At 36.9% G+C, this 26,531-nt stretch overlaps 1 protein-coding gene across 5 annotated transcripts in view; it reads right to left on the minus strand.

Moving 5' to 3' along the window:
* Positions 1 to 219: 219 nt before the first annotated feature.
* TFDP1 (transcription factor Dp-1) overlaps positions 220 to 26,531 on the minus strand; it is a 36,795-nt gene continuing 10,483 nt past the window's right edge. For 4 of the 5 annotated variants that reach the window (XM_063149895.1, XM_063149894.1, XM_063149896.1 and 1 more), the window contains exons 3-12: positions 23,056 to 23,122; positions 12,775 to 12,881; positions 9,744 to 9,865; positions 8,170 to 8,335; positions 7,830 to 7,976; positions 5,732 to 5,800; positions 4,304 to 4,455; positions 3,579 to 3,745; positions 2,948 to 3,029; positions 220 to 772 (exon numbers count right to left, since the gene is read on the minus strand). In XM_063149895.1, coding sequence (XP_063005965.1) covers positions 625 to 772; positions 2,948 to 3,029; positions 3,579 to 3,745; positions 4,304 to 4,455; positions 5,732 to 5,800; positions 7,830 to 7,976; positions 8,170 to 8,335; positions 9,744 to 9,865; positions 12,775 to 12,881; positions 23,056 to 23,122 — 1,227 coding nt within the window. In that variant the 3' untranslated portion in view covers positions 220 to 624. The remainder of the gene's footprint in view (positions 773 to 2,947; positions 3,030 to 3,578; positions 3,746 to 4,303; positions 4,456 to 5,731; positions 5,801 to 7,829; positions 7,977 to 8,169; positions 8,336 to 9,743; positions 9,866 to 12,774; positions 12,882 to 23,055; positions 23,123 to 26,531) is intronic. The other variant, XM_063149898.1, reaches the window with a different exon arrangement.

Genomic DNA, 26,531 nt, shown 5'->3' on the forward strand with positions numbered 1-26,531 from the left:
ATATAAACTTGATGGAATCATAATGTTAGATATAATTTAAGGGAAAATAAGTTCACAACAACATTCCTGGAATTTAACATGTAAAAAAGTAGGACGTATCTTTCTTGTTTGGTTCTTTGGACACTGCATGATTAACAAAAAACACTACTACATTAGCTCACTATCCCTCAAAAAGTGGCATAATCAAAATACACTCCAAATAAATTGCCATTCAGTGTATTCATTTTCCACAGAAGGATAGTATTTTATTTCTCAATGATGTGTCTACATTTTCTTTAGCAAACTTTGAAAGAACATTTGGGGCAAAATTCTTTTTCCTTCAAGTAAAAAAGAAATCCCAAACAAAAAACAACCAACAAACCAAAAACCCCTAAAACAAGAGTAAATAAAGGCTCTGCATTAACACACTGGTATCAAAAACACACATCCACACCACATTTAAAAATATCCTACATAAAACAATCCTTGTTTGCTTATCAGAGGTGCAATTTCTAAACTCAGAACTGCTTACCAATATTCTCCTTGGGGGATGGGGCAAAGTAATTTGAGACACTTCTCCCTAGAACAATTTATTCCTGAAGCCTGCTGAATTTTAACAAAAAAATAGTCTACAAGCAAAGGGCATCAGTCGTCATCATCATTTTCATTAAAATCATCGTCATCATCATCGTCATCCCCAACATAAGAAACTGGTGTTTCAACTCTGGAGCCACTATACTGAGATCCATTGGAACTTGTAGCCAACATTCCATCTCCACCATTGGAAAAGTCACTGAAAAAGAAAAAAATCCAGTTGGCATTGCTTCACGATCTCTCCCCTATCTAGTCCATTCCTTTAATGAATCTGCCACGGCCACTTTATAAACTGTCTTTAGCGTATGTCCAAGCTGTCTCCAAAAGGTGAAACAGTCTCAAGTAATTTTGAAGTGGTTTTTATTAGGTTTCTTCCTTTAGTTTTTTAATATAAAAATTAAACTTTCTCACAGGCACTTTAAATATGTTTTTCAGGTTTCTTCTAAAGTACATTTAGTGTTAAGGCTACAAAGCCAAGCTCTTTAGTATTTTTGTGTAGCACTGAACGCTTGCAAGTGAATCATGTGTTTCAGAGTCACTAATCTTGAATAAAAGACCTGGAAAATTAATAGCTTTTCCTTAACTCCTTGATAATACTTAGCAAACTGTCATGTGCTGTATTTTTAATTTGAAACTTTTCTTCTCATTGTGCAGTATTTTGTTTTAATAGAGCCAGAAAATTCCTGCCTCCATTATTAATTGCTACTCTGCCAATCTATTTAATTGCCAACTTTCTAAATAGTTTGGTAAACTATTATACTTGACCACAAATTCATGACAAAATGGGGTTTTAAATTCGCAAAAATATCTCCCTTCTAAGTATCAAAAGTACAAAATTATCTATCTCCCTTGAAAGACATTCATCATTTAAAAATTGCTTTCAAAAACATATTTGCTAGTAATTTTTTTAATGCTGATCCAGCTAATGCACACATTCAATCATGCACACTTGCTGCTGTATGGAGCCAATTCAATGGTCTATAATCACACAGAATGAAACTGCCAGGGTACACCCAATAAACTCACAGGAAAAACATATCCAGTAAGACTCCTGCAAGCACTTCTGCTGTTCTGCACATTTATTCAGCAGCAAGATACTAAGATATCTGTGAGCTGTAGGCAGATGACCCACAACAGGTCTGCCATAATTATCTGCAAAAGCAGTTTCAAAAGCAAAGAAAACAAAACAAAGAGATTATTCTTGTGTTTTTGTAAACTTTGAAAGTACAAACCCAAAATCCATTCCCCTCTCTTTTAGATAAAAACAACTGGATTTCATAACGTGAGTATCCTACTGAGTAAGGCAAACAAACTGGGATGAAAGTATTGGTAGCAGCATCTTCAGACTTCTGCAGACTTTCTTTAGAGACCTTGTTAAATAAATGTACAGCCTTTATTTGCCTTGGCAGCACAACTTGTCTTGCCATTAATGTTCATTGCTATTGCCATGAATATTCACATATATCCTATAATTAAATATAATTTGTCATGGCCCTTTTACAAACTCCTAAGAAATTGAAATGTTGGAAGTTCTTGTACTCTCACCAAGATAATGAACCCCAGTCAGCCTCTGGTTCTCTACTGGTCTCTGGCTAACAGTGGCCTATTCAAATTTCAAAGTCTTAAAAACACATGGTGCTCTTTTTCACTACCCTATGCTCATTACCACAGAAGGAAACTTACTCAAAACAGAGATTTTAGGTACTGTTCAGCATCTCTAAAGATATTTTGGCAGAATTCTCACTCAAGCTTCAGTTCCCTTGCACAAAACATGCAGAACTTAATTTAAGCATTTGTTACAAATGTCAAGCGTTTCAATGATCACAGAATCAATTAGGTTAGAAAAGACCTCAGAGATCACAGAATCCAACTGCTGAATATTTGACTCATTTTACAACCTTGTGGAGCTCACAGAAGGACATATTTTTGATTAATACACTAATAAGAAACTAGTGAGTAACAAAGTTGAATACTAGTTATGGTTTATCATGCTACCAGCTTCTGTGATTGCTGTTTAAAACCCAAAGGTCAAAATATTATTTTAAGTTAGACACTAATGATCAAGGGTTAATCTTTCCAATACTCCATCTTTAGAGAAGTATCTGTTTTCTTGTCACAAACTCTAAACTAGAAAAAAACCCCAAACAAACAACACATTCAAGAATAACACCATTCTAACACCTTTCCAGTATACCGGAAAGGATTTCCTTAATGACACTGCTAAGAACCACCACAGAAGTGATGTCTGAGAATAAATTTAAAACACATACCTACAACTTATTTAATCAAAACAGAACTTGCTTCATGAAGCATTTAATATCCAATCTCTTTGATGACCACAGATTTTAAAAACTAATTGAAAATTTCATCTCACCTGGCTGGAAATCTTGTGCCGTTTGATGCAGAACCTGATGAAGATGTGACATATACACTGCTGATTGATCCCTGAGCCATTTCTGTAAAACAAACAACATGCTTCTCAGGAATCCTTCTAAACACACCCATCTAATTCAGTGGAAATGCTTCATCCTTAAAGTCCAGAAAAGGAGTCTTGCAGCCCAAACAACAAAACATATTTATGTACTATATCCAAATCCGCATAATTCTAAAAAAGGCTAGTGCAAGCAACAATAAAATTTCAAAATACATTTCAAAAAACCATTTGTTTTGAAGTAAGCAAGACAGATGATTTCACTATGCTTGCACTTTACTGCCTTTGCAAGTGAATCAAGCATAAATACTGTTCTCTTAAAAGAATTACATACTGCAAAGATCTACTTGTGTGGCTTAATGCAAAATGTTTTGCAAAGAGCAACACTCCACTCCTTATGAATCACTATATTATTTGCTCCCTAAGATACACTAAAAAGCAGACAAATTTCAGAACTTGACAGAAATCTTTACCACAAATCAGTGGAAATTATCCGATCTAAGGTATTTTCATGTGTTTTCTTAGGGTCCTATATTAAGGAGGAAAAAAATCAACTCTTTTTGGTGTAACTAACCTGTCACATATGGTTGCAGAGCTTTAGGAACCAAACTCCTTGCAATTTTTAGGTCCTCTGCTGAACAGCTTCCAGATTCTAGCCCACAAGCCATTCCCATTCGTTTTAGTACTTCTATATCATCATGAATTTCAAACGTATTGTCAAAATTAAATAGATATTCAAACCTGGAGAGGAAAAAATGTCTCAATTAACTTCAACAACTTTAACTACCTTTCCATTTTCAGGAATTGCAGCATTTCAAAAGCTTTACACACAGTGTTAAGTGTGCTAGTGACACATCACATTAAGCAATCAATTTTCAAGATTTATGTATTTGCTTGTGACTGTTTACATTCAGTTTTTATTTAGCTGATGAAAAATACAGCTTTTTGAAGCAAAAGTGGAGAACAGCAGCTCTGAAAGTGAAATCCATTTTCAGTTCCACTGGCTGCATTCCATGGTGTTAAAGACAAAGGAGAACACTGCTTGGTTAAGTAAGATATAAAATGTCAAGAGAGATGCCTAGTATCTCTAGATAGCAAGTCTTAAATAAGTTATCAAATGTGAATCAATTAGTCTATTGATTAAAAGAATATATAAAACAGCTGTGTAAAGTGCATGTTCTCAGTATACAAAAGGCACAAGTAAAGTAAGTTTGTATTTAACCTTTAACAAATCTACATGAACATTTATACAAACTCAGAGCTCCACCAAAGGCCAAATGGCAAACTTTGTTGGCTTACTTGTCATTTGAAATACTGCAGTCGATCACTGTCTTCTTGCTGGTGTTGACAATGATAAAAGGCAGATGGATGACAGAATTGGAGGGGGGAGGTCGGTTTGCCTGCTGCTCTGCTTGACGGTTCCGCTGCACCAGGTTCTTAAAGGCAATTTGCTAGAAAAAGCAACAGTGGTATCAAAGCATGAATGAAGCTTTTAGGATCATGTTAACAAAACTCCTAAGGATTCCAGCAATGATTGCAAAAGTAAATGCAGAAAAGGACAGTGTTTACCATATTTCTGCATGTTAAGATGCAACAAGAGTCACAGATCACAGTATTAAAAAAGGCAACCCAGTAAAACTTTACTGAGGAAAAAAAAGCATATTCTACTAACTACACCAGCACAGCTCCTTGGACAGATTCCTGGCAGAATGGAGAGAGAACAATAACTGGAAAAATAAATTTTTCCATAGCATCCTATCTCCTCTCCATTTACGCCCATTAGCTGCTGCACTCCAAAAAATGTTAATACTGAAATTATTTATATACAAAAAAAATTAATTTTTGGGATTTGAATATCTGGCATTAGGTTTCTGAATTACCCATTTAAGATTAGTGACTTTAACATCTTACCAAAATTGCTTTTTACAATGGAATGTTCCTATTTTAAAAACTAGCAATTTGAATAATTAAAAACCATAGAAACTCAAGTAATAAATCATACAGTAAGCTACTGAACAAAGAAAAATATTTTTCTGGTCACAAAATCAAATGAAATAAACAATAATTAAGACCAAAATCCAAAGCCAACACAGAGACTGATAAAAATCAGGCAGCTGTCTGTACTTTTGAGATTCTCATTCCCACTGTGTAGGCAACACAGCTACCCAGGAATACATTTCTGTGGACCAGCAGCACAGTGACTTGGGAAATACACTATTGCTTCCCCAGGTGTAGTAAGGGAAATCTGGGAAGGAGTTCAGCCACTGTTTCACAGTGGTCCAACCACTTCCACACCAGTGGCAGCAAGTCTCCAGCAAGGCACAATGCAGAGCACCATGACAGACAACTTGTACAGTCACATAATTTTATCGATGGATGCTAACACAGAAGAAAATTCTAGATGCCTGTATCTAGTTCAGTTCCTGAACCAAACTGGAAAATTCAGAGGGTATGGTATGAAATACTTCTATCAACATAAATCCTATTTAAACATACTTGAAACTCCAAATAAACTCATCATAACTGATGGAAGGTTGATGGCATCCCCAACAGCAATGGCCAAGCATGGTCCCAGCTAAACTACAATGTTAAATAAAGCTGCATACACCTTATCCTGAAATTCACCTCTGGCCTTCCTAGAAGTTCCCATCCCCCAGACTGGGATAAAACAAGAGGAATACAGATATAAGTTACCTTGCCCTATAGACAAGAGTACCTTGACTGTACCTGTAGAATGAGTTCTTGTAGCTGAGACTGCTTTTGCTTTATTCTTTCAATTCTTCTCTGTTTCTCCACCTTAAGACAGACAAAAAGGACTGGTCAGTTTGTTGGTTTTAAGTAGCATTTTATGCAACATTTTCTCCCTTTAAAATCATTTCAATACCAGAGCACTGGAGGTAGGAAATATAGCAATCAATCATTAAGGTTGTACACATAATTTAGAGACTTAACTATCAAGACACATCAGTACTACCTATGGGCACAAACAAAAAGCAGAATTAGAGCCCCGGGGAATAAAATACAACAACCTGTGAAGAAGATAAAAGCATCTTTGCAAACAGAATGTTTGAGTTATGCCTCAAAGGGTTACTGGAATTCTCTCAAAGAGGCAAAGATAGACAAAAAGGATCTATTTATGTAGAGTTTATTGACATTGGAGGTATTGGAGAAGATCCATCAAAGACGGTTAAAGACAGGAAGCCACTATGGAGCCCAAGGTTAAGACCTCACAGTATTTAATATGTACTAAATAATAACAAAAGAGCTAAGAGACTTAAAGCTAGGAAATGCACAGCTTTCTTAGTGGATGAAGCTCCCCAGAGATTCCCATGGGGATTAAACTGACAGACTGTTACTCTAACAACAATCAGATTAAGGTGACAAGGTGACAGAATCTGCTGGCAATGCTGGGTTACCTGGCATAGTAAAAAGAGTTTGTCATAAAGCAAACTCCAAGTGTCTTACAGCATTTTGTGATTACATCACTTAAATTATTTCTGGTAAATATAGTGTGGTATGTGTGAGAAAACAAGCTAATGCATGCACACTTTAGAAATAAAATGACATTCAGTAGAGATCTAAAATTGCAGTATTTGCAAAATCCATCAGCTCACTATACTGTGACAGCCAAAAACTTGAATTATTAGGCAAGAAAGAGAGTACCAAACAGGAATTATCACTACATTACTCTATGAAGCAGAACGTTTGCATCTTGAATTCTGTAGGTCTGATGGTTCTATTTCAAGACAAGTATATGAAAGAGCAATCAGGATCATCAGTGATACAGAACAGATTTTACACGAGAGAATAATGAATAAATTAGGACTGTACTGAAAGGAGAATGAAATAATGGGGAAGAACATGAGAGAGATCCCTATAAAACAATGAACAGGATGGAGAAAGCAAATAAGGAACGACTAGTTCATCATCACTTCCAATTAAAAAAAGTATTCAGCAGATATCAACATATCAAGATGTTCAAAACCAAACAAAAGATATGTCATAAGAAGCTTCTCATGCACCTGAAACTCACTGCCACAAAAGTAATTAAAAAAAATAAATGAAAAACCAATTATCTGTATCAAACAAAAATTAGAACCATTCCTTTGTAGATAAGGCACCCAAACACTTTTGTTCCACTTTCCCCCTAACTTTGGCACCTTCTCACTGACATTTTTTGTCCTGTTGAAGGAGTTTGGACTTATTAAGAATAAATACAACGTTCCATTCCATTCAGATGAAGTGAATTTACTCCAGGAAACCTCAGTAACTTTATTATCCTGCAAATCTCAGGCCAGTAAAAAAATCCTGTCAGAATTCACGAATCTCTTTCAGTATAAAGCAGTTCACTTCCTCCCCAAGACATGCAGTAAGAAAGTCTGACATACTCACTTAAGAGAATTGTCACCAAATGTAAGACCTGCAGCATGGAGATGTCTATATGTACTGACCTACATGCAACATCTATCATCACAGATCTACTGTCTGTTTGACATCTGGAGAAAACAAATCTTCCCAACTCCCGAGTACCACTGTTGCAATGTTGGAAATGCACATTAATTTTTTACTACCTTCCACTCAGAACCACTTCACATATACTTTTAAAAGCTGTATTTTTGACATAGAAGAATTAAACACAGACACATTTGAACAATCTGGAAGTTGAAGAGTGTGTGTTCAGTATATTAAAAATAAAGTAAAAAGAGTCCAAAGAGGACCATGTTGCTACCTCAGAAGATTATAGGCACACATTGTATCAGAACATATTAAAGCTGTAAACATTTACTCAAACACAAAGCCACTGTGAAGTTCCACATGCACATACCTCCAAATTCTGACATTCCTGAGCCGAGTTAGTAGGTAGACCAATCCATTTGATTTCCTTTTTCTCCTTAGAGATAATGTTCATGGCCATAAGGACATTTAAGGCATCATAGACACGTCGTCTAATATTCTTCTGGTCATAAGCCTGCTGTAGACACAGTGCATTAATCAAAAATATACCTGTGTCAAAAATATTTGAAAATAAACATATTACAGCAAATGGGTAAACTCAGTTAATATCTGAACTGTTTCATTTAGCAGTAGGAAAAACAGAAAAAATCTCAAGAGAAATTTCTCTTCCCCCATTCAGTTCACATGTAATTGACTTCCCATATACTTACTGATTCATTTGGTGAAATGTGATTATCAGTGGTAGTGAATTCTGCAACCAACTCGTCTGCCACCTCATTGTATGAGGTGGTTCCTTTTCTCTGTACCTTCTCACAAACCTTCATAGAGAAATGACGTAAACCCTTGCCATTCTTCTCGCCTTTTTTGTTCCGCTTCCTAAATATACGTATAATATATATTTTAAGAAGATTTCAACTTTGGAATATTTGATGTCTCTTTTTCAAATACAGGCACACTGCTGTCAAAAACCCAAGCCTTCCCTTTTCTTCCATTTCTTATCCCTTACCAACCTTCTCTCCTACACTTTTCCCCCTACATTTTACAATATTTACACACAATTATAGTATCTTGATGCTGAAACACAATATAAATTTATTATTTTGGCAACTTTTCTAGCTTCAGTAGAATCACAAAATCATAGAACAGTTTGGGTTGGAAGCAATCTTTAAAGGCCATCTAGTCCAACCCCTTTGCACTGAGCCAGGGTATCTTCAGCTCAGTGAGGCTGCCCAAAGCTCTATCCAACCTGACCAGAATTCTTTCCAGTAGCAGAAAATAAATTAACAACAGGGATATTACTTGAAGAAGTCAATAAATAAACCTTCCAAACTTCAAGACAAGAAGAGATAAGGGGATAAATACTAGAACATGAAAACTGAATCAGAGGAGAGAATTTTTTGTCCTTTTAAAAAATTTTTATTTTTAAGTAGCACATAGATTGAGCATTTTCTATGCAATGTGATACTGATACTGATTGAACAGACAAAGTCTGGTATTGGTTGAACTCACTAAACATTATACTATTACTAGAACACAGATTTGAAGTTATACAGTATATGAAATTGCTATTAGAACTTCAAAGTTACAAGATACAAGCAGTATAACAAAGTTTTCTGCTTTGTGAAGTTTTTAAATAAAAATATCCTTGTAACCAGAGGGAAAATACAAGTATCAACAAAATTAGTTTCAGCAAGGGGAAGTCTCAGTTCTTACATCTCATTTCACTGTATAATTCCAAAGCAGAAATCTATTTATGTGTAACAGGCCAATAATAAATTTAGTCTTAAAGCAACTACATTTAACAAGATGCCCTTAAAAACAAGCTTGCGTGAAAAAAACACGTCAAAAGAATGCATGCATTGTATTTAATACTTTTTCTCAAAAAGGACTACATTCTTATTTCAGGTGGCACTCTGGGATATCCTTGCTCAATCAGAAATACACCATATTTTTCTGAAAATACAGCAGCAAAGAGAAATCATAGAATCAAGTCAGACAAATTTCTGTGTCCTTTTAGGAGCTAAATTCTCTAAAAGTTAGTAATGTCAGAATATCTACCAGAGCTTACAGAAAATATTCTGCATTCTTTTACAAGAAATGAAGAGGCACTCATGGTCTGAGTACTCCTTATTTTAGTACAGCAGACTTCAGTGGTGAAGTGCTCTTGATGAAAAGGAAAAGACTTTTGCACACTGCTAGCCTGAGGAGTACATACACTATCACAACACTTAAAAACAAAAGTTCCAACACTTTATTAATCCTTTCTAGCTTTCATTTTGCTCACCCAGCAGACCAAGGTGAAGAATCTCCAGTCTGGTTCTGTGATGCAAAATGTGTGTTAGGTGTGTGTGGACTTCCTACCAGGATGGTGTTCTGTGCTGAAGGTCTCTGAGGTGTACCGATAACCTACAGTGAAGAAAAATCATGTGGAAAATGGTAAGAATTCCAAGACATTTGTAAGTGACACAATTGAAATGATGCATTATCCAAACACTAGTACTTTACATACTTCTCTTAGATGCATCTAATTTATACACACATAAAAAACTGACTACAGCTAATATACTTAGTGCACACCCCAAGAGTTATGGGCATTTATATTTTAACCTCCTTCAATCAGGTTTTCTTGCTTGGTGGATTTCTTAACACTGTTCAGCATAACTTAGACATGATCAAAACACACACACTCTCTCCCTCCAAGGAAAATGGGGGGGAAAAGGGAGGGAAAAAACCCCCTACCCTACCAAATTATGTATAAGGATGCTGCAGTAAATTACAGTTAAAATATGAATGCAAAAAAATCTGAAAATCAGTAAAACCAGAGAGAAAATGCAGAGCTTTTGCAAGAACCCTCTCTCCTGGTGTCAGCCTCTATCACTAAAGTCAAAACTACTGTGTTAGACACAAGGAAGAATAAGGGTGAATTTTTTGCATCACTGCAGTGAGTGACATCAAATTAGGCAAACCCATTCCACTGCAAACATGTTGAGAGCGCACACTTGGCTAAGCACAGTCTTCCAGCCTCCATGTGAATTGTCCTGAAGATGTGGTAATTTGACCATAAGTAATAATAACATACATCATCACATAGAACTGTGCCCTCCTATCTCTGAAACTAGCTAAACAAAACATCCACTTTTGCAGGTGATTTTATCTCTGAATTGTTTAAAATGTAACTTTCTAGAAAATATGGATTTAGGGGGAAAAATATATCCTATAGATTCCTCTTTTGTAGAAAGATATACCTACTTTTTTGGGTTACATTGACCTCCCAGTGGAGACAGCTGGCTGCATCCCTGACATCAGGTAAATGAAAAAAACATCAACCAAACCTAAATCCATAACCATCCACAAGCTTGCCATATTTTCCTGCAGATACATTCTGTCTGAGCAGCAAAACTTAATTTTTCTTCCTCAAGCCATCTTCAACAATTAAGTCTCAACAAGAGTAAAATACAAAAACTGAAAATGAAACATTTCATGTGTGAAAGTTACATAGATGGTGCCTAAGGTAGTCTAGTGACTGTAGGATTTCAGCTATCTCGAAAGACAAACAGCTGTATTTTTTCCTAAATGTTCTCTTTATATTATGCCACATCTCTGAGCAGTTAATGTATAAATTTGTTATATCACAGAATGACAGAATGAATAGGTTGGAAGAGACCTTCAAGATCCTCAAGTCCAACCCATGGCCTAAACAGCTTAACTAAACCATGGCACCAACTGCCATATCCAGTCTTTCTTTGAACACATCCAGGGATGGTGACTCCACCACCTCCCCAGGCAGGCCGTTCCAACATTTTATCACTCTTTCTGTGAAAAACTTCTTCCTAATATCCAACCTATATTTCCCTGATGCAGCTTGAGACTGTGTCCCATATCCACTTCTGACAGCCAGAATATCTTAGGTATGCCTTTTCAGGAGCATTGCACCATACTTGAAATGTTTCTGTCTCTTATGTAAAGCCAAATCTCCTCTACTGCTTTTCATAAAGAAAACTTAGAATTGTAGGAGATGGCATGAGGGTGGGGAATGCTGGCACAGGACACATGTGAACCTGCTCACTTTATCCCCATGAAAAAAAGTACTATCAGTTCTGATACCAACTGGTCTGGCTCACCAAATGTCTCCAAAGAGTGAAAACCACCCATGTGCTATTCAAGTAAATAGATTATATGGAGAACTGAAGAAAGCTGTAAACTGGTTTCTATTCCCTAGATGAATTGCCAGAAGACTGCAAGAGATGATATAACACCTTGCTTGCAGAAAGTCCCACTCTCCAATTCCCAGCCTTACTAATTCCATGAGCAGCCCCACCACTGTACCTCTAGAATTTGTATCACTCTGTAATAAGATGAAAGCCAAACCAGAACAGGGGCAGGGTTGAGGAGGAAAATAATTACAGCTGGAGAAAAAACAAACTGGCAGCAGCAAACCCTGAACTTCTACTGCACTCAGAACAGTCCTGAAATATTCAATTCTAGAAAGGAAGAAATTAAGTGTGCACAAATTCACAGGTTCATTTCTAGAGTGGGACAGAGAAGTTTGATTAACATCCACTCTACATTCAAAATCTACTCCGCTGCTTTCATATGAAGAAGAAGCCCAAATATAAGACACTCTAGTTCAAATGTTGATATGTTACAGTTGCTTTCCAGACGACTGAGACTAATTCTACTCAGATCACTGAATTCTAATTTTGATTACTGAAAGAATTACTATAACCTATGCATTACCTATTGCATTATTATAAGATTCCTTAGAACATCTAATTTCATATATCTCACACAAAGTTTAAAATAAGTATTTCAGCAAAACAATACTTAAATTAAGAACTAAAATCTAGTTATGCTTTCAATTTTATTCCATCTAGCTCAAATTTCCGCAAAAACACGTTTATGGACTTCATTTACATTTCCCTATGCCAGATTTCAGAGCAGAATCTGAAAGAGACATTGATTTTAAATGGCAAGACTAACAAAATGTGAAGCCACCTGAACACTGAGGTAACTTCACGTTCATTTGTGAGTCACCTTTGAACTTCTTTACACAATACATATTTTTTTTAACCTAAGTCTACTAAAATTAGAAACAAACTTAGATTATCTGCCCATCATGAGTGATACAGACTACCAGGCTACTTCAGATTTGCTGTATATGTAAACAATAGGATAAGCAATAAAAACAAATAACTAACCAAATAATCAAAATACATAAACAAAAACCCCAAAACAAACAAAAAAACCCCAACAACCAAAAAACCCCCACATCCCACAAACAAAGAAACCAAAAAAACCCCACAAAGTGTCCTTACCACTTGTTGTGCAATGTTGACATTAGACTGTCCAAATGTTTTTGGCAGGAGCTGTTTTCCAATTGTATTTACTGTAGAAGGATGAACAGCCAATAGAGAAACAACCCCTAAAACAAATACAAGCAGAGAGCTTCAGGTCAGCACATTGTAGTATTTTAGCAAATAGTCTCATCTATACTACCAATGCATATTAATGGAAACTAGCCCTGAAACATGTAGTCTCAATATAAATGTAGCATTTACACATTTGAAGCATAAAAAGAAATTAAAATTCGCAGTATGTTCTCTCAAACTTTCTTCTATGAAAACTTACAGGTCACTGCTTTAATATGAGTATGTTTCTCGTCTTCCAATTTTTCTCTTAAAGCAGAGTAATAGAGACAACCACCATTTAACAATAAGCATAATCCTCTCTTTTTCTACCCTTACACTTTGTGGCTATTGAAATCATTTTCAGTATCACCTGACAAACATGACTAATGCCACAGCATATGGCATAGCCTTCTGAAACATGTTGATATACAGGAGATAAAATTTAGCTGGAACAGGCCTTTCCAAGAGAATATTCCCAACTTTCATCTAAGTCTCCCCCCTACAGCTGAAGGCAGTGAATTAAAGAACAAACAACCCCAAGAATCCATTATTTCAGAAAAATACATGCAACTCAGCAGCCTGACCCTGGAGGAAAGGTTGTTCTCTCTCCCTGTTCATAACCTATACACAATCAGCACTGGTAGGTAAAGCAAGTCTTAAGCCATGTGAAAGATAAATCAACTACAAAAATAATAACCCAGGTATCTGCTAGCAGACTGATGTTCCACAATATAGTTGAGAGGAAAGAACCCCAAACCCACCTATTCAAAACAAATAAAAAACTCCCCAACCAACGACAAAACAGAGCAAAGAAAAAAGCAACAAAGATTGACTACAGTAAGAAAATTATGAACCAACCAGTCTTAAAATACTGGAGACTTTTTTTTTGCCAAATCAATTGTCAAGGGGTTGTCAGGTTTAGCAGCTGTTTCTCTGAGATGACTTTTGAAGATGCCAGTGGGGTCAGAAGGACTTGGTACAACTCTCATTCCTCTCTTTTCTTTGACTGTCCAATACAGAAGCAATATTATATATATATAATATATATATTATATATATATATATATATATATAAAATGAGCATTTTTACAAGAGTTGTATCAGGAGGGTTGTAACTGGTCCTTAAGCAACCCTCTGTACACATTCAGGAAGTCTCAGGAAATCTGAGGACAATTCAAATCTTCTTTAAGGCCTTGCTTTCCAGCAGGCTGGTATTTCCCAGCTGCTATTACTACACCATGTCAAAGTGATAGCTTCACGTAAGAATTTACTCTCAGTGATCAATCTATTCCCAAACAGGATGCAGCAGCACATCTTTCTTCCATTACTAACCAGCTTCCCAGTGCTCTTTCAGAAAGTCAGCAGCTACCCAGTTTGTAATGTCTGTTATACCTTCCTGTCTCTCCAAGTACACGCATCATATCATGACTGGAATTTGTTTGTTCTTCCTCTCTGTGGAATACAACAAATCAATATAAACTACCCTGCTAGTAGTGCTTGTGTAGCTTCTTCTCAGCTTCCTGGAGGTTTTTTTTTTTAACTTCTACTCACTGCTTTAAAAAAATTCAGTGCAATCTGAAGACTGTATTTCCAGTATAAAAGACTGCTTTCCAAGGTTAAGACATCTCAACTATTTGATATCTCAGAATCACAGAATAGTCTGAGTTGGAAGGGACTCACAAGGATCATCAATTCTAATAATTGAGTGAATGGCCTATACAGGAATCAAACCCCCAACCCTGGCATTATAAGCACCATGCTTTAACTAACCCTCCCTTACTTCTCATGGTCATTGTTGCCCATGCTTTCTAGTTCTCCTGCCCTTTCTTTTGCAGATCCAGGCATCCCTCCACTACCAAGGAATGCAGTATGCTATTTATAGCTCATTTACTATTTTATTCCCTGGTCCTTTCCAAGTAATTCTCAAAATTCCCCACCAAACACTGATACCACATTTTCATTAATATAACCTATGATGACTTCAAGACCTTTCTTCAGCGCTAACAGCTCACTTGAGATACCCATTGTACCAAGTTCAGTTTTCACCAATTATTAACCCATGGGAGGACCATCCCATTCTATCACACCTTAGCTTAACAGGCTGATTAAGGACCCTGATAATCAATTTTTTTTATTATTTTTAAGAAATTCAAGGACATAATCCTGATTAGATAATCCTTATCCACATGGTTGTTGACTCTTTCAAAGCATGACTTTGAAAAGAAGTAACTGCAGACCCTGCCTTTTCCCCTCCCTCTAGAAAAGCCCTGTTGAAGGCCACTCTCACATATGTCCACACATATATTGCTTCTCTGTTAGATGCTCTGGGCTGCCACAGAAGATGACTTACTCATCTGCCATTAGCTGAGCCATTCCCAAATCAGTGCAGGCTATGCTGCTCTCTTTCCTTCTGGTACTATATCAATTATACACATACTGAGTTACAAGGATAGAAGCACCATTGCTAGCTCCTTGCAGACAGACAAGATAGACAATTTTCTATAATGAGTGCTACCCATTCACATTATGAGTATTTTTCTACAACAGCTTCCAAATATTACTTCAGTAGGACAACTTCATAAAGAACAATACTCCCATAAGATCCTCTAATCTTCACATTCACTCAAGAGAATTATTCTGGTATGTTTTAAAATAAGATAATTCTTTATGCTATCATGTTGTTCATTAAAAAATTTTACACAATCAACAAAGACAAAAATGTTGTGCCAGTGTCAGCCAAGACAAGAGCAGAGGCTGGGGTCAGTGGTTAGGAGCAGATGCTCAGGAAAGCATCAGGGGCCTGGGCAGGCCATAAGCTCTGGGTGCTCCCCTATGCTAACAAAGACTTAAACACATCCTGGGCTGCATTTGGAAGTATATAACAGTAAGTGACTATTCCTTTTCTTTCAGCACTCCTTACACTGTCCCTGGATGACTGCTCAGTTTTAGGGCCCAAGGTGCAAGAGAGGCACTGGCAAACAGGAGAGAGTGCAGCAGGAAAACACCAGTGTGCCTTGGGTGTTGGAATATGTCCTGCACAGGGAGAAGCTCAGGGAGCCTGGTGCATTCAGCCTCTGGAAGAGGTTTAAGTGGAGCAAGGGGTGTTATATGCAGAAATCACTGCCTTCAACTGTTAAAGGGAAGTATAAAGATGACAGAGGACACAACAAAAGGAAAAGAGGGAACAATCACAAGTTGTTACTTGTGACAGCCAGGGAAATTGCCAAAGGCAGTGCACAGCAACAGGCTGCATAGGAGATTCCTTGGTAATACACAGCAAAATTCAAGAACTGAAGGCTCTGTGCATCAAAGCTGATCCTGCTTTGAAGGTAAGGTTTAAGAGATGGCTGCCAGCCTCCTGTTACTAATAATTTTGTTTTCTGAACAGAAATAGCTACCTTGCAACTAAAACATCCATGGGAAGGAAAGAACGCACATTATGTTTCTTTGAATTTTTAAATTATACTAACATTTCCTGTAGTGCTGTGCCAGAGTTAATTTGTGCTATTAAGCCAACCTGGCTCTAATCAGAAACTACAAGGTTCATCTTTCTGTACAGCACAAACTGACAGGCAAGGAAACATAAATGTAAGTGAAAGAATAGTAACACAAGCACCACTGTTCAAAGCAAAGTCAACTTATAAAAGCTATCATGAGTCTAACTGCTCAATTATACAGACAACAACACTTTTAAGAGGATATTTTCAATGTCTCTGTCCAAGTGCATTCTATTTTCTCATTTGCCTCACATGCAAACATTTTAGTCATATTCATCTGCATTTTCAAAGGCTCATAATATGTGGGAGGTTTTTGTTTGTTAAATACAAGCAGAAGTAATTTTGTCAACTTAGATTTGCAAGTGACTGACAGCTCAGTTTCTCAAACAAATCTTGCTACTAATTCATTAATTACTGTTACTCAGGAATCACTGCAATCCCTATAATCCTGTATTTTGTAGACAACATACAGTGTACATAACAGCATGTAAAAACTAAAACCACAAGTTTGTGAACAATTTTAATGGCATCAACTCTTCTTCCTTTTCAAAACAAATTATTAATACTGCTAGTACTGACACATCTTTTTTTTCCCCTTGAGGAGTTTGAGAACCACAGAAAAATGCCATTTAGAGCAGAAAAAAAACAATGTATACAGAAGGATATAACTACTACTACTACTTATATTCTCAGTGTCACAAATGTTTGGAAAACTACTTTTAGTAACTTATAAGCAAGCATTAAACTTAAAGGGAAGTAGAACTTCATCAGTATGATGTTCCAGAATACCTCCAAATACAAGATAATGATGCAGGTGGAATCATGGAGTAATGGCATAAAAAAATTGCAGATGGAAAGAAGCAGCACTCTAACAAACCTGTTATTATCTGTCTACAAACAAGGAAGTGCTCTCTTTGGTTACTGGTTAACTCAACCTTCCCTGGCATATAAAAACAAACCAAAGAGTTTTACCAAAAAGAAGAAGTCCTTTGCAGAATTTGACAGTTTAAAGGACAGGTGATGCAGTTAATTAAGAACATTTTAAAAATCTTAAGATGACACAGAAAAAAGACACAATATCAAAGAAATGAGTGCCCTCTGCAGACAGTGAGGTGGATCTCCTAAAAAGCTGACTGCTCCAGTTCTTGAAACAGTAGTGACTTTGAATTTGGTGTTCAGCATAGAGAGGATGGGCTGAAGTACTCCTTGCCTCAGGAGCAGAAATCCCACTCATTCTAGATACTCTACCATTTTCTTACGTAATTTACCTTTATGTTTTCTTTACTTGAGAAAAAGAGAGCAGTCAACAGAAAAGCAACTCAGTTCCCTTGTAATGCAGTCTCTAACAAACTAAGTTCTGTCATACAATAGACATGACAATATCCTGAGAGCTGATTCCCCACATGTCACTCCTGTGACACTGCAGTTGCTAACATCTCTGTCAGGAACACCATAAATATTTCATGTTATCTTATTAGTTAGTTATATGCTAATTTTCAGAAAATACAGAATTCTTTTTAAGGGTCTCTGTGCGACAGTACACAAATTATTGTCTCCAGTTGTGTGCCAAGCCAAGTAAAAGCACCTCTACTTACTGAACAAGCCATACCATCATGTTATACAGCAATTCTGAACTTTTGTACTGAAATCCATGTTTCCCAGTGTGTAGTATTCACTCACAACTCAGACTCCTACATGATTCTTACCATCTTTACATATGACTAGTAATAATTCAGCTATTACAAACCAGTTTTTTCAAGTCTGTGTTGAAATAAACTGGGGTCTACTTTTAGACTTTCCAAAATTCCATTTCTACTTCCAGAAATAGTTTTATTTCCTTAGCTTGACTTTAGACAGTATTAATTGGATTTACCTCAGCTGCAGTAATATAGATTTTATAACCAATTTCAAGCATCTGTTTGCTGAAGCATAATTCATGGTGTTCTGAAATTGATCTCTTGTTCTATTCCAAAGGAACAATTGCAGTCACTGTTAAAAATCAAGGAGTATGAATTTTCAAGTAAAAGTAACAAGAACATTACTCTGCAAGTTTCTTGTCATAGAAATAAAAAGAACAAAACAATCTTATAGTTAGGCAGTGTTGAAATACGAGTCTAAACACACCTTAAAATGTTACATGTTTGACTTTGACGTTTTCAAATCTGAAATGTACATATAATTAGGCTATAAACTGTGAACCCTTTTTTTAAAGTGTAAGCAGTGAAAGGAGCTAGAGACATACCTTACAAGCATTTTCTGGTTACATACCAATAATGCCACCTACTGGCATAAGAGAAAATCCAACTTTTCTTACTGAGTAACTTTTAAACTAAGAGCTTTAATTTCTCAGTGTCTAAAATTCATTGCCAATTAACCAATAGAAAACACAAACTCATAAGGAAGTTTTACTAGTTCAGCCCCTATTAAAAATTCTTTCTATCCTTCCAAACCATATGTATTTGCTAACTCTCAAAATTAATTAGCCAGTTGGAAACTACCTTCCTGGTTACCAAGGAAAACAAACCTTTCACAGCAATAGTGTTTTTTCAGGGCTATATGGAGTGTTACACTCCAGTAATAGAAATGCACAGGGGTATTAGAAAACACAGGCAAATTTACAGGCAACTTTTTCTGGAGTTTGCACAAGCACTGGAGGAAACACAAGCTGCCATCTCATTTCTACCACAAACAGGCTGATACCTCTTACTTCACACTAGAGATGGTTTTGAAGCAATACATTTTTAGAGCATTTTCCCAAAGGTATTTTATGTGCATGACTAATTTATTTAAAACTGCATGCATTACTCATTATTAACAAACCTTCGTGGGGTCGTTGTTTGGGGTTTTGGGGCTTGTTGTGTTTCTGTTTGGGGCTTTTTACATACTGTTTTCTCCTCTTAAATAACAGTCTGTCTCTGCTTTAAAACACAAATCCTAATCTGGAGTTCATGGCTGAGAGCAGTCTTTCTGAGATCAGTCTCTCCATGAGATACTGGAAGCAGGTCCCCGTTTGCTAAAGCAAAAAGGTTTTCTACACTGGTACCCTGTTTCTGTCAGTAGACATCAATGAACAGTCAGGAATGAGTGTATGGATAAGACTTGCATACAGAGATTATTCTGTAACATACCCTCTCTATCTGATTCCAAATCTTTAGGACTTTCTGAGCAAGAGGTTGTTCAGCATAACTGTTCAGCAAGATGGTGATGTTCCCTCTTTATTACTCATCTAAGAAACACCAGCAACATAACCCTACCACCAAAACTCAAGTCTGAAAAGAACTTATCCAGTTACCATACTTCTGCCAGTACAGATTAAAAATTCACAGAAGCTCATTCACAGCCCATTTTGAAAGCATTGCAACAAATCTGCTCAGGCTGTGAGAACTTTTGCATCATAACTGGTTTTGACCAGAAGAGCCAATCTTTGCTTATCTCTCCTACTTGAGTCATATACCTTAATAGTCACATACCACTTAGTCACGTACCTTATAGACTGCTGACCACAATGTTATAGAACTGTTTCACCAACAATATTCTGCTCTTTCTCTTTAACCCTGTTTTTGCAAGCACGTCCTTATGACCCAGCACACAAGTAATTTTTTGTCCTCTACCATCCCCCTAAAACCTTTATTCCTCTGACAGCTGAACTCCTCCTCCTTTCACATCTGGCTGGCAACAAGTAGGAACTGAAGCAAGTAAAAGATGGCTTGTTGGATTTTCTTCTCAATCCACTGAGTTTCAAAGTTGGACTTTTCCAAAACTATGATGGAATGCACCCTCTGGTATTACTAATCCAATGACTTTGAGAGCTGTAGGAGCAATAAGAAGCATGAACTTCAAAAAGTAGCCAGGCTCCTGCATTTTCCCTCAAGAGCCTGCCCCAATACTGTTGTCAAGGGCAGCAGATTGGGCTAAACAAACCCCTCATCTGACACAGCAGGGAGATTCAACCCCACAACCAATATCAATCATGCAATGTACTCTCAATCTCTTCTTGTGATTGACTTGCAACTTCCAGAAAAGAAATATAAAGAAAAATACAAAATTTCTTTCCTTAAAAGAAATACAAATCCAAAGGGGAAGATGAAGAAAAAAACAAAACAAAAACCCAAACAAACAAACAAAAATATCAAAAATGCCTTTTAATGTTGACCACCAGATAAGAACGTAAAGGTTTTTCCCTAACCACCTTCAACTCCCCCTAAAAAGTACACCAGATACACTTCTGCTACCCTATGGAAAGCTTACTTCATGCTTGTTCTAGACTGAATCCTCTCCATCATGAAATTAAGAGAAATTTTGCACAGATTTTAAGAAATAGCAGAGGACAGCACTTTGCTGATATAATGGCATGCACTGCAGACAGCTACTTTTAGAGAGAGAGATGTACTTTTGTGTGTAGTTGTCAACATCAACATTTAAAGACTGCACAAAACCCCCTAAAAATTATAAAAAGGTGGCAAAGGAAAAAAGCACTACTTTAGTGAATAAATCCTGATACATATCTGAGTACTTTAGTGACAATTGCAAGTTTAAGCTCGAATTAAAACTACAGAGCCTGCACATGAAACACAGACAAGCTAGAGACAAGACCCACAAACTGATGAAGCTAAGAGAAATAGCTGTTTCTTCTCAATATTAAGAATTAGTAACTGTCTATTAACTTCACAGAACTCCCCTAAAAGCAATGAGCTGCAGAAATGGGCTGAGGACAGTTCAGTTTGCTGTGTTATACATTGAGAGTAGAGAGCATGACTCTCAAACTGGATGAAGTGCAGGGCTATAATAAACTATTTAATAACGTGAATTTATTTACAAAAATCTATAAGCAATAAAATGCCCTCCAATTTGAGCAGTTGTACTTGAAGATCTATATAATAATGGAAGAGTCATATTTCCAGTTCTTGCTGTCTAGACTGCACTGTTATGACTAGATCTCCACTGACTGCAACAGGGTCTAGACACCTCTGTGGGTGTAAAATGTACCCTCCTAAAGTATGTGCCCTGCAAAAAATCACTGTTACTGCCCACAGGGTTAGGCCATACAGAACAGCTGCTAAGGATCAGGTACCTACTTGCACACTTGTCTAGCTCAGGGGGGTGTGACTGTGTTTACAGAAATACACCTCTGCCAGTTAATGCCTGTCTTACTCGACTCTTAGTGCCCCCTCCACCAAATGCAGAACAGGACAGATTAGTGGGACATCCCCCTTCTGTAAAGCAATGTATATGTTAGAAAAGGAAATGTCCAAGACAGAGTCTAGGAAGATGCCAATAAAATACCTGCTGTACCTAGTGGTGGTGACAGAAGCTAAATGGTTTCCTGGAATGGTATACAAAATACTAGAGCAGTAATACTAAAGGGGTTCACCTGAATTGGACTACAGGTTAATCTGGGAGTACTGGAGTATTCCAACAATGCTTAAAGCCAGTAGATTAGTCAACAGTAATGTTTACAGACAGTAAGCAAATGACTGTGCTAATATAAATTTCACCTTACTTCATACAGCCTATCAAAGGACATCATCTGTCACACACAAGAATAAAGCAAATTGTTATTATTTGGAAGCAACAACAAAGGAAAATGGCCATTTCACCAAAATATATTGTGAGGTGCCTATGAACCAAACATGATGTTGCACAGAAAAATTACTGATCTCTCCATACAAAAATGACTGATACTTCACTTGAGAGTCACACATATTGTTTTAGTCACTTGCATTCAAGAAAGTTGATGAAAGCAATCAAACAGGCCCAAATGATACAATAAGGAAAACAGAGGGGACAAAGAACACATCTGATGAGCAATCTGGGAAACAGTGGCTAGATGGCTGTCAAACTAGTAAAGACTGTTAAGATACTCAGTTGTTATTTACAAAGAATAGGCAAACATGCTGAAGAAAATCATTAACCTGATAAACAATTGTCACCAGCAGAATGCATAAATGGTCAAGAAAATACTTTACTGGAATTAGATAAGAATTCTACAGTCTCACTTTGGCAGCAGCCCTCCTGTAAGAAAACATGAAATGCAGTCTTCAAAGGCAGCATGATCAGTTTACAGGAGGGGTTACATGACACAGCTGTCCAGAGCTGCAGGGGCCTGGAACTCAGTGTCCCTTCTGCTTTTCCCCCCAGCCATGCTAACTGGGACAGTGCACCTCCTAAGCTTAGGTACTCTCAGTTCTTTAGCTCACATATCAAATTCAAGTTCTAATTTGTATCTTGTGTTTTATTCAATTGCTTAATGGCATTACATTATCATACATGCACAGGCATTATCTGCAAGACCAAAACAGTTCTGTTCACAATATATTCTGAGATAAGCTTGCAGGAGAGTGGATGCACTATCATAAAAACTGTCATAACCCATTTTAAACTTCTACCCCCCTGCATTTTTTTTTCATTTGCTAGCACACAGTGCCCCAAAGATGCTTCAGAACATCCTGGTCTTTATACTCCAACACAAGCTACACTAAGGAGATCACATGTAGGACAAACCACCACTGAAATGCACCTGTAGTTTTAAGACAATTATAAACCACAAGCAAAACTACAGTTTGCTTAGTGATTCTATGACTTAAGAAAAACTTTACAAAAGCTATGCTAAGAAAGCAGCTTAATGCCAGTAAAATGTATGACAACTAAAAATCAAGAAATGGAGAATCTTACTAAGAAATTGTGTTCTTACCTTTTCCAGGACTTAGGTTTTGGTCTATAAACACCTTAAGCTCTCCATTGGCTTCAATTAGTCCAGCCTGTTAAAGAAACAACTTTTATTAATTTTTCAAACACAGATAGCCTTTTATTGGTAAAGATGAAAGGTATCTTACCAGTGGCCTCTACCACTCTCATTTTGTCACAAACCTCCACCATGTTTGGAGTATAGTACTTGTCAAATTTTAGGGTCTTGATTTTATAAATGCCACATTCTTTAGAGCAAGCAGAAAATAAGTGTTCACCAACTATTTGCTATTTGTGTCCTAAGCTCTTACAGTGTGTATGCACTGTTTTAACAGACAACTGCAACTACTCCTTTCTCTCTGTAGATACTACTCACCTAATACACAAGGTAAAAACATTACAGCAAAAACAGCACAGGCAGTGGAGAGTGCCTGGGCCATTCTAATCAGGAAAAATATCATTAATAAGAACTATATTGAGCCTTTCAATTATTATTTTTTTAAAGACCAGAATACAAACCTCTAAAATTAAAAAAGCTATAGGGTGACATAAGGCTTACAAAGCCATCACCATCCTTTGAGAAGTCTCACAGTAGGGATTACTTTCAAAATACTATTAATTGAATAGAGAACAGGATGCAGTAATTTCTTTGTACCTGCAGACAGAACAGTTCTGAAAAAAAACTTAATGAACACAGGACACACTGTTTCCATTTAGAAACAACAGCAAGAAAGTCAATACCTGTACTAAACCACAGTGTAGCATATGGAGTCCAGAGGCTGAAAAGTCCTGAGCTGCATTTTGTGCACAGCAGGTACACACAGGCTTCCTGACATCCCTGAGCAAGGATCAAGGGCTTTGCTGTCAGCCAAAGCAGCAAAACCTTCTCCATTACAAACAAGTCTACCTGAAGAGCCCGACTTGAGATCTGCCAGAAGTTTGGGAAAACAAGGAAGCCACTAGGTGATGCTGTGGAGCCACTGTTATCCAGGTATCTCAGACCAAGGATTTCCCACCAAAGACACAGAACTTTAGGAAACAGGAAACTTTCTCTCCTCAGTGAATGGGGAGAGAAGATGATGGAGCACAGGAGACGAGCTGGAATAAAGGCATAAAGAGCAGTGGCCTGTAATTGCATGGCAGCAATGAGGACCTGGACGCACAGAGAAACCGTAAGTGGGCAGAGAGCAGAAGGGATGGATGGAATGAAAAGCCTGTGGCAGTTCTGTCCTCCATTCCCCCCTCCTAAAAAGTAACACAGTAACATCGTTTTAGAGAGGCTGCCACAACTTCTCAGTTTCTTCAGAACACTGCCCGTCCTCCTTGCCCACAGCAGGGATTTCTAAGACCCACTTGAACAGAGGACAGTTTTACCTCCCTGTTCCCAGGCACCAGAACTCTTTATAAGCCTCACTCTTTATCACACTCAACCACATAATTCAGAAAGGCAACAGACTACATCAGACACCTCCAAAGTAAAAGATATGAGACCAAAATTGTGTACAGAGATGTTATTAGGGCTAACATGGCAGCATGACATTCCAGAACACTGGAACTCCATGGGAAAACATGAAGGAAATTTTCTGGCTAAGTGTTACCTTATGCTCCCATTCTATCTAAATTTCAAACCAGAAGTTTTAACCACACAGAAAGTGCAGTCTCATTGTCATATTTCTTGCAATGCAGTACTTAAGTTTGTATTCCACAGCAGAAAGAGGTTTGTACTCAGGACACCTGCAAATTCTTGTTTCCATGAGAATAAATAATGATTATAAATGAGACTGGAAAAGCATTTCATATATTGTGGTTTTGATCAGAAAACCACCAAGAAAATGGCTATTTTAATCTGTAATGTCTTTCTTTTAAGCATATGAATTTAATAATTTTCAATTATTAAATCCATTCATTGGTTTAATATGCAAAGGCAAACCTGCACCAAGTGCATGTCAGTTACAGTGATATTCCAAAACCAAATATTTAAGCTGTGATATACAGCAAATTCAAGTATTAATGCAAATCACTATTTCAGTAATTGAAATATTAGGCAATTCAGTAATCAACTACTTGTTGGTTCCTTCCATTTTCTATTTATTTCAAATTAGAATGTCTCCAGTAGAATCTTTTTGATTCATTTGAAGTAAATGAACCAACATCATAGTATCAAATAATCTCATAATCTTCAAGTCTTCTTCATAATTAAAACATACAGTGAAAAAATATTACCCAAAACAATATGTAACTCCAAAAAACGTAATTTAATCTAGCATTAAAAAGGTTCAGGTTAATGATACATGTCCTGTACCATGCTTTTGTGAGACTGAAAGTACAAAAGTCACTGAAAAACTAGAGAACATTCAGAGAAAAACACCACACTTAATCAATAAAAGAAAACAATTTGGTAAAATTTAGAGAAAAGCAATCACTGGATAACAAGCAGGATCTCCTCAGGGACTGCAATACTAATGAGCAATACAGAGGTTACAGTTCCACCACCTTTCTTCCACTGTCTTAGTAAAGGTTCACCTCTAGCAGTTAAAATGGCACATATTCAACCCCTTTGTAAGCATACACCCAGAAAGACCCCAGAAAGCTATTGGGAAAGAAAACCATGAATCCCACAGCAAAACAGAGCCCCCAGCTGCTATTACTCATAGGGAAAACTCATTTCTAGTGAAAATTCTGTTATTCCAGCCCCAGTATGCTCTTCACACTTCTGAATACACTTTTAATTCTAAGGTGAGCAAAACTTATCCCTGGTTGAAGGGACAAGTTTTGGTCAAAGAAAACTGAAAAGCAAAACTTCCTTCCCATACAGAATTCTGGGGTCTCTGTTCTGAAATGGAAACACTAGACAAAACATCTCTCTGCATGCATTTTGAGGACATTCTCCCTGTTTTTCAAGCCAGGTTATTTTGGAGGAAGCACCAGGATTACTCCCCTGGGACCCCTGTAGCAGAGTGCCCAAAATAAAGAAAATAGAGGAAAACATGACTATGGCTCACATTGCATATATTATAGCTGCAGATTCACAATGAACCAAAAAAAAAAAAGAAAAACCCAAAACGCCACCAAAACCAACACCCTCCCCCCCGAAAAACACCCACCCAGGAAAAAGTATTGGATTTTCCCCAATGGAAAGGTAACTTCTGTCAGGAAGAGTTTAGACATCAAGGAAATTCTATTTTCTGATGAGAAAATACACTTAGTTTTTAGGCCTTATCAAGCTACTTGTAACAAGATATTTGGATTTTTACTATTTTCCTATGTATTTTTTGTATTCCACAGTTTCTTCTTATCTTCTCATGATCCTCAATCTCAAAATGCATTACATCCTTCGATGGTGATCCTGGGGCTGCTTGAAATAATAATGCTCTTTACATCTGATTTTGGAAGCTTATTTAATGTATTCAGCTTCACAATTCAGCAAAGTTTTTCTCTTTGAAGACACATGTTGGCTATGTCTACTTCTCTACAGCTACAAAA

This window comes from Melospiza melodia, chromosome 2, assembly GCF_035770615.1.
Source record: "Melospiza melodia melodia isolate bMelMel2 chromosome 2, bMelMel2.pri, whole genome shotgun sequence".
NCBI lineage: Eukaryota > Metazoa > Chordata > Aves > Passeriformes > Passerellidae > Melospiza > Melospiza melodia.